The sequence below is a fragment of the Portunus trituberculatus genome, chromosome 37, assembly GCF_017591435.1.
Source record: "Portunus trituberculatus isolate SZX2019 chromosome 37, ASM1759143v1, whole genome shotgun sequence".
NCBI classification, from domain to species: Eukaryota; Metazoa; Arthropoda; class Malacostraca; order Decapoda; family Portunidae; genus Portunus; species Portunus trituberculatus.
Genome location: NC_059291.1, coordinates 24,004,216 through 24,023,687, shown reverse-complemented (window position 1 = coordinate 24,023,687; position 19,472 = coordinate 24,004,216). Strand labels below are relative to the sequence as shown.

The following is a 19,472-nucleotide window of genomic DNA, read 5'->3' as shown; positions in this document are numbered from 1 at the left end:
ATAAAAAAGTAAAGGAAAACACAAGATTCAGAGGAAACGATGAGCCAGCGAGATTAGACCTGGTTTTTACTAGGGGTATACAAATGAATATTGATATAAGATATAAGTGCCCATTGGGAAAGATTGACCATGTAATATTAGAAATGGATATAGAAGAGGGAAAAGAAGATAGAGATGAATTATACAAAGGAGACCAATTAAATTACAGAAAGGCTGATATTGAGAATCTCAAGAACTATTTCAAATATGCTAACTGGGAGGAGATGGAAAACTCTTATTTTTGGAAAATATACAAAACAGGAGTGAGGAAATATGTGCCAAAATATAGACCTAAGGAAGAAGGTAAGAAAGATTGGTTTAATGCAAAGTGTGCCAGGGCAAAGGAGAAAAAGAGATGGAGCATGGAAAAGGTGGAGGAGAAATAGAAATGCAGTAAATAAGGTAAACTTCAAGATAGCAAGAAATGAATATGTTAAAGTGAGGAAGGAAGAGGAAAGGATCTATGAAAAGGATATAATAAAAAAATGCAAGGAGCAACCAAAATTGTTCTACAGATTCGTAAACAGAAAAATAAGACAAAAAGAAACAATAGAAAGGTTAAAAGGAGAAAATGGGATGGTGGAAGACCCAAAAAGTATGGCAGAACTGTTAAATAATAAGTTCCAGGAGGTCTTTACTAAGGAATCCAAATTTAAAAGACCACAGGGTAATAGAGAGACCATCTATATGGAAGAGATTAAAGTAACCAAGCTTGAAATAAAAGCATTAATGAAGGAATTGGATGAAGAAAAGCCAATGGAACCGGATGAAGTCTCAGGCAGAATACTGAAAGAATGTAGGGAAGAACTAACAAGACCTATATACAACATCATAAAATGCTCAATAGAAAATGGAACAGTACCAGTGGTTCCCATATATAAGAGCGGAAGGAAGAACCTCTAAATTACAGACCGGTATCACTAACTAGTGTAATATGTAAGATGTGTGAAAGAATAATAAAGAAACAATGGATCGAGTTCCTTGAAGACAACAAATTAATATCAAATAGCCAATTTGGCTTTAGAAAAGGTCGGTCGTGTGTAACAAATTTACTGAATTTCTACTCAAGAATAGTTAACAGGGTACAAGAGAGAGAGTGATGGGTTGATTGTATTTACTTGGATTTAAAAAAGGTGTTTGATAAAGTGCCACATGCAAGGTTACTGTGGAAATTAGAGAAGAAGGGTGGTTTAAAAGGAAGCACATTGAGATGGATGGAAAATAATTTGACGGGGAGAGAAATAAGGACGGTAGTTAAAGATATGAAGTCCAAGTGGAAAGCAGTAGAAAGCGGAGTGCCGCAAGGGTCAGTATTGGCGCCAATACTTTTTCTCATTTTTATAAACGACATGCCAGAAGGAGTGAACAGCTACATAAATCTGTTTGTGGACGATGCAAAACTGTGCAGAGTTATAAAGCAAAAAGAGGATTGTGAAATACTGCAAGAAGACCTAAATAAGATCTGGGAATGGAGTAAAAAGTGGGAGATGGAATTCAATGTGGACAAAAGACATGTCATGGAAATGGGAAAGAGTGAAAGACGACCAGCGGTAATCTATAAGATGGGAGATGGAGTAGAACTGGAGAAAGTCAAAAAGGAAAAGGATTTTGGGAGTGACGATGGAAGAAAATAATCAACCGGTAAGCCATATTAATAGAATTTTCAGAGACATATAATTTACTAAGGAATATTGGAATAGCATTTCACTACATGGACAAAGAAATGATGAAGAAATTGATAAGTACTATAATAAGACCCAGATTGGAATATGCAGGAGTAGTGTGGACCCCTCACAAAAAAGAAACACATAAGGAAGCTGGAGAGACTACAAAAAATGGCTACAAGAATGGTCTCAGAACTTGAAGGGATGACATATGAGGAGAGACTAAAGGCTATGGATCTTCCAACATTGGAACAGAGAAGGGAGAGAGGGGATCTCATACAAGTTTATAAATTGATCAACGGAATGGACCAAGTGGATAATGAGAAACTGATCCTGAGAGAAGAATATGACATCCGAAGCACAAGATCGCATAGTAAAAAGCTGAGAAAGGAAGATGTCTGAGAGATATTAAAAATATAGTTTCCAGAGATGTATTGAGACGTGGAACAGTTTAGATGAAGAAGTAGTGTCTGCAACGAGTGTGCACACTTTTAAAGTAAGATTGGATAAGTGTAGATATGGAGACGGGCCACACGAGCATAAAGCCCAGGCCCTGTAAAACTACAACTAGATAAATACAACTACACACACACACACACACACACACACACACACACACACACACACACACACACACACACACACACACACACACACACACACACACACACACACACACTAAAGACCTAAATAAGATATGGGAATGGAGCAAAAAGTGGGAAATGGAATTCAATGTGAACAAAAGCCATATCATGGAAATGGGAAAAGTGAAAACGAAGATGGGAATCTATAAGATGGGAGATGGAGTAGAACTGGAGAAAGTAAAAAGGAAAAGGACTTAGGAGTGACGATGGAAGAAAACAATCAACCAGTAAGCCATATTGATAGAATTTTTAGAGAAACATATAATTTGCTAAGGAATATTGGAGTAGCATTTCACCACATGGACAAAGAAATGATGAAGAAATTGATAAGTACTAATAAGACCCAGATTGGAATATGCAGGAGTAGTGTGGAATATAAAAGAAACACATAAGGAAATTGAGAGACTACAAAAATGGCTACAAGAATGGTTCCAGAATTTGAAGGATGACATATGAGGAGAGACTAAAGGCTATGGATCTACCAATGGAACAAAGAAGGAGAGAGGAGACCTGATACAAGTTTTAAATTGATCAAAGGAATGGACCAAGTGGATAATGAGAAACTGATCCTGAGAGAAGAATATGACATTGAAGCACAAGATCGCATAGTAAAAAGCTGAGAAAAGGAAGATGTCTGAGAGATGTTAAAAATATAGTTTCAAAGATGTATTGAGACGTGGAACAGTTTAAATGAAGAAGTAGTGTCTGCAACGAGTGTGCATACTTTTAAAGTAAGATTGGATAAGTGTAGATATGGAGACGGGGCCACACGAGCATAACATAAAGAGATAACAATCATTGTAACATATGTGCCACCAAAAACAAATTCATGGACCAATCAAGAATATAAAGACATGATAGATGACACAATAAGGAGTCTAACGAGAATCGTTAAAGAAAGGAGAAAAGTGATATTAGTAGGAGATTTCAACTGTAAAGAAGTGGACTGGGAAAATTATGAAAGTAGTATGGGGGAAGAAGCCTGGGCAGAAAGATTCTTGAACCTAATGGTAGACAATATGATGGACCAGAGAGTAAAGGAATGCACAAGATTCAGAGGAAACGATGATGGCGAGATTGGACCTAGTTTTACAAGGGTATACAAATGAATGATGATTTAAGATATAAGTGCCCATTGGGAAAGAGTGACCATGCAATATTAGAAATAGATATAGAAGAGGGAAAGGAAGATAGAGACGATTCATACAAAGGAGACCGATTAAATTACAGAAAGGCTTATATTGAGAATCTCAAGAACTATTTTATAAACGTAGACTGGGAGGGGATGGAAAACTCAGAGACAATGCAAGACAAATATAACTTATTTTTGGAAATATACAAAACAGGAGTTAGGGAATATGTCCCAAAATATAGACCTAAAGAAGAAGGAAAGAAAGATTGGTTTAATGCAAGGTGTGCCAAGGCAAAGGAGAAAAGAGATGGAGCATGGAAAAGGTGGAGGAGAAATAGGAATCCAGCAAATAAGGAAAACTTCAAAGCAGCGAGAAATGATTATGTTAAAGTGAGGAAGGAAGAGGAAAAGAACTTCGAAAAAGACATTGTCGAAAAATGTAAGGAGCAACCAAAATTGTTCTATATATTCATAAATGGAAAAATTAGGCAAAAAGAAACAATAGAAAGGTTAAAAGGAGAGAATGGGATGGTGGAAGACCCAAAAGTATGGCAGAACTATTAAATAAAAATTCCAGGAGGTCTTTACTAAGGAATCCAAATTTGAGAGGCCACAGGTAATAGAGATAATCTATATGAAAGAGATTAAAGTAACCAAGCTTGAAATAAAAGAGTTAATGAAGGAACTGGATGAAGAGAAGGCAATGGGACCGGATGAAGTCTCAGGCAGAATACTGAAAGAATGTAGGGAAGAACTAGCAAGTCCTATATACAACATCATAAAATGCTCAATAGAAAATGGAACAGTGCCAGTAGAATGGAAAAGAGCTGAGGTGGTTCCCATATATAAGAGCGGAAGGAAGGAAGAACCTTTAAATTACAGACCGGTATCACTAACTAGTGTAATATGCAAGATGTGTGAAAAAATAATAAAGAAACAATGGATCGAGTTCCTTGAAGACAACAAATTAATATCAAATAGCCAATTTGGTTTTAGAAAAGGACGGTCTTGTGTAAGTAATTTATTGAGTTTCTATTCTAGAATAGTTGATAGAGTACAAGAGAGAGAGTGATGGGTTGACTGCATTTATTTGGATTTAAAAAAGGCGTTTGACAAAGTGCCACATGCAAGATTATTGTGGAAGTTAGAGGAGAAGGGTGGCTTAAAAGGAAGCACATTGAGATGGATAGAAAATTATTTGAGGGGGAGAGAAATAAGGATGGTAGTTAAAGATATGAAGTCAAAGTGGAGAGCAGTAGAAAGAGGAGTGCCACAGGGGTCAGTATTGGCACCAATACTTTTCCTCATTTATATTAACGACATGCCAGAAGGAGTGAACAGCTACATAAATTTGTTTGCAGACGATACGAAACTGTGCAGAGTTATAAAGCAAAAGGAGGATTGTGAAATACTGCAAGAAGACCTAAATAAGATCTGGGAATGGAGTAAGAAGTGGGAAATGGAATTCAATGTGAACAAAAGCCATGTCATGGAAATGGGAAAGAGTGAAAGACGACCTGTGGGAATCTATAAGATGGGAGATGGAGTAGAACTGGAGAAAGTCAAAAAGGAAAAGGACTTAGGAGTGACGATGGAAGAAAACAATCAACCAGTAAGCCATATTGATAGAATTTTTAGAGAAACATATAATTTGCTAAGGAATATTGGAGTAGCATTTCACTACATGGACAAAGAAATGATGAAGAAATTGATAAGTACTATAATAAGACCCAGATTGGAATATGCAGGAGTAGTGTGGACCCCTCATAAAAGAAACACATAAGGAAATTGGAGGCTACAAAAATAGCTACAAGAATGGTTCCAGAATTTGAAGGGATGACATATGAGGAGAGACTAAAGGCTATGGATCTACCAACTCTGGAACAAAGAAGGGAGAGAGGAGACCTGATACAAGTGTATAAATTGATCAACGGAATGGACCAAGTGGATAATGAGAAACTGATCCTGAGAGAAGAATATGACATCCGAAGCACAAGATCGCATAGTAAAAACCTGAGAAAACGAAGATATCTGAGAGATATTAAAAAATATAGTTTCCCGCAGAGATGTATTGAGACGTGGAACAGTTTAGATGAAGAAGTAGTGTCTACAACGAGTGTGCACACTTTTAAAGTAAGACTGGATAAGTGTAGATATGGAGACGGGGCCACACGAGCATAAAGCCCAGGCCCTGTAAAACTACAACTAGGTAAATACAACTAGGTAAATACACACACACACACACGCCGCCGTCGAGCAGAACACATTCATCTGAGCAGCTCGCAGATAATACTACAAAAGGAGTTGGACTCAAGGCCATAGGTTCTCCTATCTCCAAATTAAATAAGTGTTAAATCACATATAAGGAATGAATGACAAGAGAGAGATGGAACCAAGTAGCGCTGCCAGGCGTATGGCGGAAGCAAAACATACGCCGAGTGATAACCAACGCTTTATAGAAACCCCTATTGGTTTAAAGAAACTGACTGATGATACTATGGAAAAGGATTTCTCAGGTTTCAGAGATGAACGAGGTAATATGAGAAGACTTATTAATGTAGACAGTAACTAAGATATATGAAGGAGGTGATGTCCAGTCTTATGGACAAACAAGACTGACTGCTAATGGAGAACACAGCCCTGAAATTGAGAGCAGCTGAATTTGAGAAAATCAGTGCAGTAAACCAGGAATTGATTGAGGGGATTCAGGAAATAAGGAAGCAAAAGAACGTTCTGAAAACCACATGCCAAAATTATGAAAGCTCTTTAAAGAGCTTGCAGGCTAAAGTGCAGGACGGGTTTACAGACAGGGCAGAAGGTGGTCTAGGTGATAACAAGTTGAAAGAACTAAGAAATGAATGGAAACAAGAACAAGAAGAGGAAAAAGTCAAATTTTCAGAAGTGGTAAGGAGACAAATTCAGAACACGAAAGTCACTGTAATAGAAGTTATTAAGGAAAAGGAAGATATGGTGTGGGATGTAGTGGACAAGAAATAAAACTGATTTATGGGATAAGGGAAAAGAAAAATCCAAATAAATTCACGTGAAGAAAGTTAAATGGCCAAAACCGTTATCAAACGAGTACAAGACAGCACACAAGAATTTGACCAGGAGGTAGAGGAAGTGATTAAGCTAGGAAGATATAGTGAAGTGGGTTCAGGACAGGGTAGTCATGTGTATCAAACTTATTAAGCTTCTACTCAAGAGTTATTGCAGGGCTTGAAAACAAAGATGGATGGGTAGACACAGTATACCTGGACATTAAAAAGGCTTTTGATAAAGTCCCACACGGAAGACTTCTTTGGAAACTAGAGAACATAGGAGGACTGCGTGGAACCTTGCTGGAATGGACAAGAGATTATTTGACGTATAAGGAAATGAGAATTGTGATCAGAGATATATACTCATCCTGGGGTAAAGTAACTAGCGGAGTGCCTCAAGGGTCAGTGTTAGCCCCCATTATGTTTCAAGTTTATGTAAACGACATTCACATTGGGATAAACAGTTATATAAATGTATTCGCTGATGATGCAAAGTTGCTAAGAGTTATCAAAACCAGAGAGGACTGTCTGCTGTTGCAGGAAGATTTAAACAAGATCTATGAATGGAACAAGAAGTGGAAATTGGAGTTTAATGCCAAGAAATGCCACATAATTGAACTAGGAAAGAATAAGAGAAGACCATTAGGGAACTATTTGATGGGAGAGGAATAAATAATGAAGACTAAAGAGGAAAAAGATCTTAGAGTGATCATACAATGTGGCACAATGAAAGAGGCACTTGCTCTCAGGAGCTTTATTGCACAAAACAATGGCAAAGAATGCAAGTCCAGGCACCGACATGTCTCTCCTCCAGCTCTGATCAGGCACGTCCTCACTGGTACTTGTTGTGCCTTACACTCGGCAGTTTCCGTCCTCACATGTGCACACCAGCTGGCAAGTGCTAGCAGGGCTCCGTCAGGATGAGCAGGTGGGACATGCGGGCTAGTGGATGTGGTGGGTGAGGACAATTCGGAGAGTGGCTGGACAGGATGCAGGGTCGATGGAGCCTGCCCCTCACTTCCTCAGCCGGCCAACGTCACCTTCGTGCTGACAAAAGAGAGAACGAAGCAACCTCGTATAGTCGACGCCCTTGTTACATACAAACAGTTTGAAATATCCAGAATCACTTGCACACACACACACACACAACTGGTAACTACGCACACACACAAACTGGTAATTACACACGCACACACATGCAACTGGTAATTAAGAGACAATTAGACAATTGTTACATTCAGTCACATACAAGAAAATCTGAGCCCTAATAAACACATAAACAAGATATTTGGACTATTATATAAGATGTTGACTAATATAAGAATAGCATTTCATTACATGGATAAAGATATGATGAAAAAAATCATCACAAATATGATACGCCCAGCAGTGGTATGGTCTCCGAGCTCTAAAAAGGATATAAGAAAATTGGAAAGGATACAGATGATTGCTACAAATATGGTGCCAGAATTAAACGACCTCGCATATGAAGAACGACTGAAGGAAATGGGACTGCCAACCTAACAAGATAGAAGAGAACGCAGAGACCTAATAACAATGTATGAGATAGTAAATGATATTGAAAAGATAGACAAAGAAGATTTGGTGCTGTTGATGGAAGAAGATGGAAGGACAAGAGGACATGAAAAGAAGATCAGGATGAGGCAGTGTGTGAAGAATATTGGAAAATACAGTTTTCCACACAGAACAGTGGAAAAATAGAATGCATTGGATAATGGAATTGTCACAGCACATAGTGTGCATAACTTTAAAGAAAACTAGATAAATGGAGATATGGAGACAGGATACTATGAGCCCCACTCGAACCTTGTACAACACAACTAGGTAAATACACACACACACCCTCTAAAAGAGGATATTGAACATGAAAGTCCCTTGGGGAAAGGCAATCATGATGTCCTAAGCTTTGAGCTGGATACAGAATTAAGCACGAATAAAATTGTGGAACGCAGGGAGGAAAAATTAAATTATACTAGGGCAAATTATAACCATATAAGGGAGTTCTTTAATGAAATTGACTGGTCCGTGGTATACCAGGAAAGAGATATGCAATTGAAGTACGATAAATTTATGGATTTGTATAACTCTGCTGTGAAAAGTTTGTGCCATATTACAGAAAGGGGACTTTAAATAATAAACAGTGGTTTAATAGAAATTGTGAAGAAGCAAAAAGAACAAAGAAAAAGGCATGGAAGAAACTTAAGAAAACAGTGATGTATTATCAAGGAAGGCTACAAAACAGCAAGGAATAGATATGTTGAAGTAAGGAGAACAGCACAGAAGGAATATGAACAGAGGGTGGTGGAAAACTGTGATAGTGACCCAAAATGTTTTACAAATTCATAAATGGAAAACTAAATAAAGGGAGGCAATAGAAAAGGTAAAAACGGGAAGAAGTATATGAAGATGCTGGAGATATAGCTGAAATTTTGAACGACAACTTTTGCAAAGTGTTTACAAAGGAGGAGCATTTTATGGGAGGAAGGCCTACGGAAATAAAGCAAATGCAGGACATCATGGTTACTAAGGAAGATGTAAGGAAAATTATAAGCAATCTGGATATTAATAAATCAATGGGGCCTGATGGCATATCTGGGAGGTTGCTAAAAGAATGTAAGGATCAATTGTTGAACCCCATATTTGATATTGTGGAAACCTCCATACGAACAGGATTAGTCCCGAAAGAGTGGAAAAGAGCTGACATTGTGCCTATATATAAGAATGGTAGTAGAATGGAACTGCTAAATTATAGACCAGTATCGTTGACTAGTATATTGTGCAAGGTATGTGAAGAAGTAATTAAAGCTAAGTGGAGTGAGTATCTAGAAAGTGAAAACATTCTGAGTGAAAGGCAGTTTGGTTTCAGAAAAGGAAGATCGTGTGTATCCAATTTATTATGTTTTTATTCAAGAGTGACTGACATACTACAACATAGAGAGGGATGGGTGGATGCTATCTACCTGGACTTGAGAAAGGCCTTTGATAAAGTACCACACAATAGACTGATGTGGAAACTAAAGATGATTGGAGGAGTAAATGATAAACTAGCAAAATGGATGGAAAATTACTTAATGGGAAGAGAAATGAGAACAGTGGTGAGAGGAAAGAAGTCCGAGTGGAAGAAGGTAACCAGTGGAGTTCCACAAGGGTCAGTGCTGGGTCCCATCATGTTTTTGATTTATGTTAATGATATGCCAGTAGGAATTGACAGTTATATGAACATGTTTGCGGACGATACTAAAATTATGAGGAGAGTAAAGAATGTGGAAGATTGTAACAAGTTACAGGAAGATCTTGATAAAATATATGAGTGGAGTAAAGAGTGGCAGATGGAATTTAATATAGACAAGACCCATGTTATGAAAATGGGAAGAAGTAGATACAGACCAAACTGGGATTATAGGCTGGGTGATGAGAAAATTAAAGAGACCAATGAGGAGAAAGACTTAGGAGTAACCGTGCAAAACACTTTGTCACCGGAGAAACACATTAACAAGATTTTTTTGGAAAACATACAACATGCTTCAAAATATTGGCCTTGCATTCCACTACCTAGATGAAGGAATGATGAAGAAGATATTATGTACCTTAATAAGACCCCAGTTAGAATATGCAGCATGTGTCTGGTCACCGCATATGAAGAAAAATGTGAAGAAGGTAGAAAGGGTACAAAGGCTGGCAACAAGGATGGTACCAGGACTCAGGGAGTTAGACTATGAGGAAAGACTGAGGAAGCTGGGGCTGACCACATTAGAAGAGAGAAGAACAAGAGGAGACATGATAACTATGTATAAATTGGTGAACAAGATTGACATACTGGATAGAGAGTTGATAAAGGTGACCACAAGTAATTATCTGCGAGGACATGGAAAAAAGCTAATAAAGGACATCTGTCTAAATGATGTGAGAAAATACAGTTTCCCGCATCGTAGCATTGATAAGTGGAATAAACTGAGCAGTCATGTCGTTGACGCGGTGTGTGTCAATCAGATGAAAGAGAGATATGACAGGAATGGACAAGGAGACAGGACACAGAGAGCTTAGCTCGGGCCCTGTAATACACAAATAGGTAAATACACAAACACACAAACACATGCACATGCACATACACGTTTGCATGCACACACACTTCACATAAATGATTTATTTGCTTCAACATACAAGACACTAACAAATATCAGGGTGTCAGGGTGGTGCTTAATTGCATGGATAAGAGTATGATGAAAAAAAATCTTAAACCATTATGATAAGATCTAGACTTGAATATGCAGCAATGGTGTGGATTCTACACATGCAAAAAGATATTAAAAAATTAGAAAAAATCCAAAGAACAGCTAAGAAATGAAGAACCTTACCTACAAAGCTCCTGTGGGCTTTTTTTTTTTTCCTTGAATATTTTATTGCCTTTGGCAGAATTCCCTCTTGCGTTAAAAAGAAAAAAAATTATGAGCTGGTGTTAATATATTAAATGACTTCAAAATTTGAAGCTAATAACCATTATATGCTGTTTTTTTCCCACCACCTCTGACAAGAAACAGCTCAATTGAGTAGGTAAATCATGGACCTGTCTGCCTCTGTCTCATATCTTGCAGTTGTATTTGAAGTGGAAGGTTGATGCTCTTGGATGCATGTACTACATATGCATAGTATATATGTATTTTTATTTATGCATGTTTGTAATGTATACCTACAGAGTGAGCATGAGCTTAGGTAGAACTGTGGCTTTGGGCAGGAACACAATGGTTTGGCGCCACTGATAGCGTGACTGTGAGCCAGGTTTGCAGACACAAGTAAATAAAAAAAATCTAGGCACAAGAAAGGTTGTAAGCCAGTTTGGAGATGTTGGAGCAGGCATGTCCTGAGTACCACTGTATATAAAAATTGTTTTTTCTAACTGTAGTATTTATTTGCTCTTATTTATTTATTTGTTTTATAATTTTCAACTCTTAGGCCATCCATCCAGGGAAGCACCAAGTCCCTGGGCAATGAGTACATTAAGGAGGAGGTGAGCAAGTGGCTGGACACTGTGTTGGGTGAAGCCTCCCACACCCTGGCCAGTTTGCTGTGTAAGTGTTGCCTAGCCACCACACACTGCTCCCCAGCCACACTGAACCTTAGTGTGTTTTGCTAACACAATTCATTGTTGTTTTCTCAATGGTTTTTTGTCATACAATTAATAGACGTAGTAATCCTGTCCATTCTGCCTTTCATTTCTGTGGCTCTGCCTTAAGTATATCTTAGTTTCATATGAAGTGATGAACATTTTTACCTTTCACAATCTTAGGATGCTGCTGGCAGTTTTTTAAGAAAATTAGTTGATGTTCCTTGCCCTTCCTTTATATTTTGGGGGAGGCATCACTGTGGGATGTATTACAGATGTATGGTATGGTCAGAAATGTATTAATATTATGTATTGATAGTAATTATTTTGTGTGCTTCCCTGCAGCATTCACCACCAGTGTGAAGGCACTGGCAATGATCAGGTCCAGTGTGTGGGAGATTTTCCAGAACAGTCTTGACGGCAGCAACTGGATGAAGGCAAGTCAAGAAAAGAAGCTTCTTGTAGCATGATAGTTGTGGAAATTTGAATTTAATGTGGTGGTTAAGTGAGAAAATAAGAATGGCTTTGCTTTACTTCCTGTTGCCTTCTGAATCTCTGTACATTATCTCTCTCTCTCTCTCTCTCTCTCTCTCTCTCTCTCTCTCTCTCTCTCTCTCTCTCTCTCTCTCTCTCTCTCTCTCTCTCTCTCTCTCTCTCTCTCTCTCTCTCTCTCTCTCTCTCTCTCTCTCTCTCTCTCATGATGTGAGAGGTTGAGATCGTGTGGTGTTCCAGGTGACACAAGTGTTGTATGGGGGTCCCCTGGATCCCTGGGACTCAGTGGTCCGCAGCCAAGTGACTGAGAGGGCGCGCCAGGTGGTATCCTCCCAGCTGGCAGCAGCCAAGGAGGCCACCCTGCAGATGGTGGCCAAGCTAGCCACAGACATCACTGCGGAGCCAAAGTGAGAAGCTTGAAAATTTCCATGACAGGATTAAGAAAAACAAGCATGAGGAAATCTTATATAATACCCAAGTAACTAACTTGTAGGATAAGACTTTTATTAAGGTGATACAAGTAACTTGATGGAAATTTTTCAGAATATGTTCTGAGGAAGGAGACATCAGCAGCTATGTTTGGAGTGAGAGTAGCAGTGACCTACCGGAGCAGGTGGGCTGGACTTCCGCTGCTGCTCGCTCAGTGGCACAGGCAGGAGGTGAGTAGCTGACCATGCTACTTGTTGTCTGTCATGTTGCATTTTTCTAGTTGATTTTCTACTCGTACATTCTCAGAGAAAATCAGCATCTGGTTCATTTTCATTTTAAGGCTTTATGAACATTACTAATCCTAAAATGAAAATTTTAAAAGTTCCATGTATATTAAATTTGCATAAAAGTCAACTCAAAAGTAATTCCACCATCACACTCCAGGCCTCTACCACAAGACTCGAGGCTTCACGGCGCGTATACAGAACATCTGCCAGACACTCAATGCACAATTGACCAATCTCCTTCAGGATGTTGGCCACTTCAGCTATGGTAGGACATGTGATGACTAGTTGAATGGAACTTTGTAATATTTTTTTTTCATCAGTTACTGTTAATTAAATCAGTTCACTATTTCTTATATTAACACACTTGAGGATTGGCACCATTTGGTTCATGGCGCAGCTGTGGAATATTTGGTAGCACTGACTTGTGTAATTGTGTTACAATGCTCCACAGACCTCATCAAAATTATTCTTCTGATTTTCACCTTATATTCATACATTTGAAGAGTAGCACCATTTGGTTTCTAATACAATGGTGGGATATTTGATAGCACTGACTTGTGTAAAGATATGTTGCAATCCTCCACAGACCCCACCAAAGCAGACTTCATCACCTCCCTGGGGAACAACTCTGTGGAAAATGAAAAGCGCACCATGGAGGATTATATTTCTCTGCTTAATTACCTCCAGGATGCAAGCTGCTCTTCTTTCATGCAGTAAGATTAATTTATTAATTTGTCCCTTCATGCCTGGCTGTGTACAGGAAGGGATGGGCTGTACTGGTGCTTGATGACATGCTTCCTTTATATGTAATTTTTTAACAAAAGATACACTGGTGTGATGGCTTACATGTGTCGTGATCTGAGCTGTTGCATGACGTTGCACAAATTTTCTAGCTACTGATTATAAACAGTCAGAGGTTTTTTCTACCTTTAATTAACAAAAATAATATCTATACAGAAGATGTTCGATACGGTGCCGACAATCACAATCCCTTCCATCGCTTTCTCCATTGCAAAACATTACAATTTCTTGTACAACCATACATAAGAATTACAGTAATTGCCTGCATGTCTGGATTATAGCAGCCAAGGCCCTGGCGGATACATGAAATATCCGTTTACGCAAATTTTTCTCTCCCAACCCCGTATAAATTGAGAAAAAACATGTACATAACCCAAATGGGTAAGAAAACAATGAATGAAAGCACATTAAATGTATAATCTGGAACAAAAAATGGTACATAAGCAGTACAAGGGGTGTACACCCAACAGTAAAGGCGTCACACTACCACTTTTCCGTCAACTTTTTTAAGACTGTCAACTTTTGTCGACGCTCGTCGTCACACACAAGCTCACTACCGCTTTTGTTGCATATGTCAACTGTAAACAAACATGGTGGCCCCTTCACCCCCCCCTTTGTTGCTATTTTTGGCCTTTATTGCTCTCTATGAGAAACTCTTCAAACAGCTTTACCCATTCATAAACAACAGAGCAGCTCATCTTGGGAAGTTGCTGCTTGGAAGTTCTGCCTTGGAGCATCACAGTCCCAGAGATATGTAAACCAACAACTGAACCACTTTTCACTGCTAGGCCAGAAAAAAAAAAAAAAAAAAAAAAAAAATATATATATATATATATATATATATATATATATATATATATATATATATATATATATATATATATATATATACAGTGGAGATTCAGTACTCGAACGTCTAAATAGTCAAACTTTTCAATAGTCGAACACAAAAGTTTGACCTAATACTCAAAAAAATATCTAGTAGTCGAACGTTCGTCCACGTGGCTGTAAACAAAGGGTCTCCCCCTTCCCATTGCCCTACGCGCCCCATGGGGCCACCGCAGCCAGTTGATCCTTTGCTGTCGTAAGAATAACATTGTCCTGCGCTTTCTCTCTGGAGTTTTTTTTTTTTTTTTTTTGCATTTAGAAGCTTACAATGGCACCGAAGAGGCTTGTTAGTGGTGAGAATAAGCCTACAAGAAAGAATGTAGTGACAACAATCGAAAGGAAAAAGGAAATTATTGATAAATACAAAAAGGGAGGAAGAATAACTGATCTTGCAGCTGAGTACTGAATGGCTAAATCTACAGTAGCCACAATACTGAAGAAGACAGACCTCAATAAAAGAGCTGATGTGGTGATTAGAGTGAAAAGGCAATTTAAGCAACCTGTGGCAGTGGAAGAAATGGAAAATTGTTGATTGGATAAACCAAAGGCAGATGGCTGGTGATTCTTTGTCAGAGGTACCTGATTTATAGGTATTAATAGTTGAACTTTTTAATATAGTGGAGACTCAATACTCGAACATCCAAATAGTCGAACTTTTCAATAGTCGAATGCAAACGTTTGACTTAATACTAAAAAAAATACATATTAGTCAAACGTCCATCCACTTGGCTGTAAACAAAGTGTTTCTCCCTTCCTGCTGCCACAAGTGCCCCACCATTCCACCACAGCCAGTTGATCCTTTGCTGTCATAAGAATAACATTGTCCTGCGCTTTCTCTCTGCAATTTTTAATTTTTTTTATTTAGAAGCCTACAATGTCACTGAAGATGCTTGTTAGTGGTGAGAATAAGCCTACAAAAAAGAATGTAGTGACAACCATGGAAAGGAAAAAGGAAATTATTGATAAATATGAGACAGGAGGAAGAATAAGCAATCTTGTAGCTGAGTACTGAATGGCTAAATCTACAGTAGCCACAATACTGAAGAAGACATCTTATTAACCCCTTCGTGCCGGATGTTAAAAAAGCCCGCCTGTATGATATACGGGTGGTAGTGCCGCACGCCCGAGCGCGGGAAACTCGTGCAAGCTTGTCATACTTGTCGTCTTTGTGTATTATGCTGCTATTTTTTAGTCACTATATCGCCTTCGAAGAGGAAAGTGGACGCTTCTCTCTTCGGAGAAAGAGAGAGAGAGAGATAGAGAGTGTGACACTTGCTAATATTTTAGACACAAGCGGGACGCATGTAGCTTATCTTTCGAGAGGAAGAGGGGGAGGGAGGGAAGGGAGAGGGAGAGAGAGAGAGAGAGAGAGAGAGAGAGAGAGAGATTAGAAAATTTGTTGTGTGTGTGTGTGTGTGTGTGTGTGTGTGTGTGTGTGTGTGTGTGTGTGTGTGTGTTTTCACGAATGTTACAAGGCGGGACGCACGTAACTTATCTTTCGAGAGGGAGAGGGGGAGGGAGGGAAGGGAGATGGGGAGGGAGGGAAGGGAGATGGGGAGGGAGGGAATGGAGAGAGAGAGAGAGAGAGAGAGAGAGAGATGGGAACAGTCTATGCCATTGGGTAATTTTAGACAAAAGGCGGGACGCATGTAGCTTATCTTTAGTGATTGGTGGAGACAAGGATGGTGGGAGGAGCACTAGGATTTCAAGGACAGCATACGGCGTGTGTAGTGGGTATCCAACACACTATACGGGACAACTGAACTGAAGAAAGCTCAGAAAAGAAATATGACGCCTACGTAGGCGTCACCGTATTTGCTACTGGGGCTTCATGACGCCTACATAGGCGTCACCGTATTGAAGGGGTTAAAAGAGCTGATGTGGCGATTGGTGTGAAAAGGCAATTTAAGCGACCTGTGGCAGTGGAAGAAATGGAAAAATTGTTGATTGGATAAACCAAAGGCAAATGGTTAATGATTATCAGAGGGCATAATTTGTGCAAAGGCTAGGCTGCTGCCTCATGATCTTATTTCTGATACTACATGTGAATCCAAAGATGATTTTTTTAAAGCAAGTAAAGGGTGGTTTGTGAATTTCAAGAAAAGAACTGGAATTCATTCTGTTGTGAGGCACGGCGAGCCCCCAGGTCTGGAGTAAATATATGCTATACGTCATTGTGTCACCGACTCCCACGATGGATGGTGGGAGTGACAGCGATTTCACGGTGCCCGATTCCGCCACCTCTCCCGTGCGCCTTACTTCTACACCTCAGGGCTCTCGCCATGTTGTGGGGGGAGACGACTTTTGAATGAGTGGTATCAGAAGGGCTTTGGAATTAACAGTTTCTACAATAATAGAGAGCGAAGATAGTGGTGTTCTGGGCTCTGATAGAGATATACGAGTAGGAGGTTCAACCACAGAGGGGGAGGACATTCCACCACCACCACCAGCAACTCCTATTGTATGTATTTAATATGTTTTTGCAAAAAATATACAAATTAGATCACTTTGCAAACATTTTGATTGATTAAGAGAGAGAGAGAGAGAGAGAGAGAGAGAGAGGATACAAGGGGCCCGTTTTCTATCACTCTAGCCAAGGCCACTGAACCTGATAGGATGCAAGGCCATGTACACCAATGATGCCACCTCATTCAACCTGTGATATTTTGGTAACCATAGCATCTAGAGACTTCTGGTTTTTTGCATTGCAAAGAGGAAGAGGAGCTTGTGGGCAGAACATCATTTGTTCTCACTCGTTTATTGAATTTCCAAGTGTTATTAGTATGTGAATACAGGCTATTTTGTTTCTTGCCAAACCTCCTGAGTTAGTGCGAGCTAAAAATCCCAACATCCCCGAGTTTTAGAAGTTAATTGTGATGAAACTGGCTTGTTTTGGAAATAAAAACTACAAAACATGACCTATATAACAAAGGAAGTGAAGTGTTTGCCAGGACACAAGAACATGAGAGACAGGCTAACCCTCCTTCTGTGTGCCAATGCTAGCGGCGACTGCAAAATTAAATCGCTGCTTTTTCCTAAACTCGGGTTTGGCAATGGCTGGAACGAATTACATGATTTATAGGTATCAATAGTCAAACTTTTTAATACACGAACGGTCATTTGGAATTAATGAAGTTTGAGTATTGAGTCTCCACTGTACTCGAATGGCCACTTGGAACGAATTAAGTTTGAGTATTGAGTCTCCACTGTATATACAGGCAACCCCCGTTTAACGAAGGGGTTACGTTCCTAAAAAACACTTCGTTAAGCGAAACTTCGTTAAGCGAACCGATTATAACAAGTTTAACCCCTGATTTGAACTTCCATTGAGAGTAAGCAAAGTGAGAGTGCATCATAGTACAGTAAAGGTTTAATGAAAGTAAAAATTATGAAGTTAAACATTTAGGTAGTTTAGTTTAAGTCATTATAATGTACACTAATGTATGTATGTACGTAACTTTATAATGTTGATCTTTACTTTATGAAGGGAGGGAGAGTGAAACGGGAAATACACTAACCGGCAACCTGTGGAATGTAAACAAAGTGCGCATCATGGTACTGCATACAAAACTTATGTACCATATTTTCACAAGGCTTTCCATTTTATCTATTGTAGAGTCACGAGTTCTGGTGGTTCTTTTAGCTTGCAAGGAAGATGAGGTCTCACTAGCCTTCTTAATAGAGTTTCTTGACTTGAAAATAGTAGACAGTAGATGGAGTCAAGCCATGGTGGGAAGCAATGTTATTAGTTTTCTGGCCTTTCTCTTGTCTGTGAATAATACCCAGCTTCACTTCGAGAGTAAGACACTTCCTGGTCTTCTTAGGAACGTTAGGCCACATTGCAGGGGGTTTTGGTGGTAAGTTGAACTAAGGAAGATGAGCTGCTGGTGATGCTGTTATGTTTTGACTGGGCAGTGAGTGGTGCATGTGATCTTGATCTTGATCTTGATATCAAATTAAAGGTGACACAGAATTTCTTCTGAGTCAGGCCTTTTTATCGGCAGAGCCATTGCTGTCCACGAGAGGCTTGATCTTGATCTTTATTCTACAGGTGTCTCAGGATTTCTCCTGAGGCAGGCCTTAGTACCAGCAGCTCCTGATGTATTGAAAAGCCTGTCAGCTTGCATGATACAGTGGGGCTTTCAAATTTGGAAAAAAAATTACCTGGATAAAACTTCATTAAAGCGAGTTTGGTGTTCGTTAAACGAGCAGATGGTAGTAAAATGAAACCTTCGTTATAGCGAAATTTCGTTGTGTGAACCTTCGTTAGACGGGGGTTGCCTATATATATATATATATATATATATATATATATATATATATATATATATATATATATATATATATATACAGTAATACTCCGCTTAACGAACAGGATAGGGGGTGTCAAAGCTGTTCGTAGAGCGGAAATTCGTTAAGCGGACGTAATTTTGCCTTAGGAAATAATGGAAATAGGGGGTATGCATTCTGGGCTGCTCCCCAACATACCACATGGGTTGAAAAAAAATATATAAATATATATTTCTATTAGCTTTCTACAAGCCTTGCCCCTAAGAAAGGATTGTTTTTGTAATGCATAAAGTGAAATCTTACATGAAATACCAAAAAATAAAGCAGAGATGATGAGATTGGCCACAGATGGCGGAGACTCCGGCGACTTGGCCGCTTTTTCTTCTTGTGACCTTTTTAGCTTGGCGTGTTGTCTTTCACCACAATATTAAATTTGTTTTCACTCCTCTATTGCCTGCTATAATGGATATCATATCTTAGTATTCATATATGCTGATGCCATGAGGATAACCTGGACTCCATGGCAGTGAGTGATAGTGAATTATTAATGAAATACCGTGGTATTTCATTAGTAATTCACTATCACTCACTGCCACGTAGTGCTGTAACTGCCAAAGAAGTGCTGTGACTCACTAACACTTAC

General features: G+C 39.0%; 1 protein-coding gene across 2 annotated transcripts in view; it reads left to right on the top strand.

Annotated features, from left to right (window-relative positions):
* LOC123514278 (conserved oligomeric Golgi complex subunit 1-like) overlaps positions 1-19,472 on the top strand; it is a 69,153-nt gene that overhangs the window by 28,697 nt on the left and 20,984 nt on the right. For both annotated transcript variants that reach the window (XM_045272084.1, XM_045272085.1), the window contains exons 8-13: positions 11,492-11,607; positions 11,988-12,079; positions 12,375-12,541; positions 12,678-12,793; positions 13,008-13,115; positions 13,437-13,563. In XM_045272084.1, coding sequence (XP_045128019.1) covers positions 11,492-11,607; positions 11,988-12,079; positions 12,375-12,541; positions 12,678-12,793; positions 13,008-13,115; positions 13,437-13,563 — 726 coding nt within the window. The remainder of the gene's footprint in view (positions 1-11,491; positions 11,608-11,987; positions 12,080-12,374; positions 12,542-12,677; positions 12,794-13,007; positions 13,116-13,436; positions 13,564-19,472) is intronic.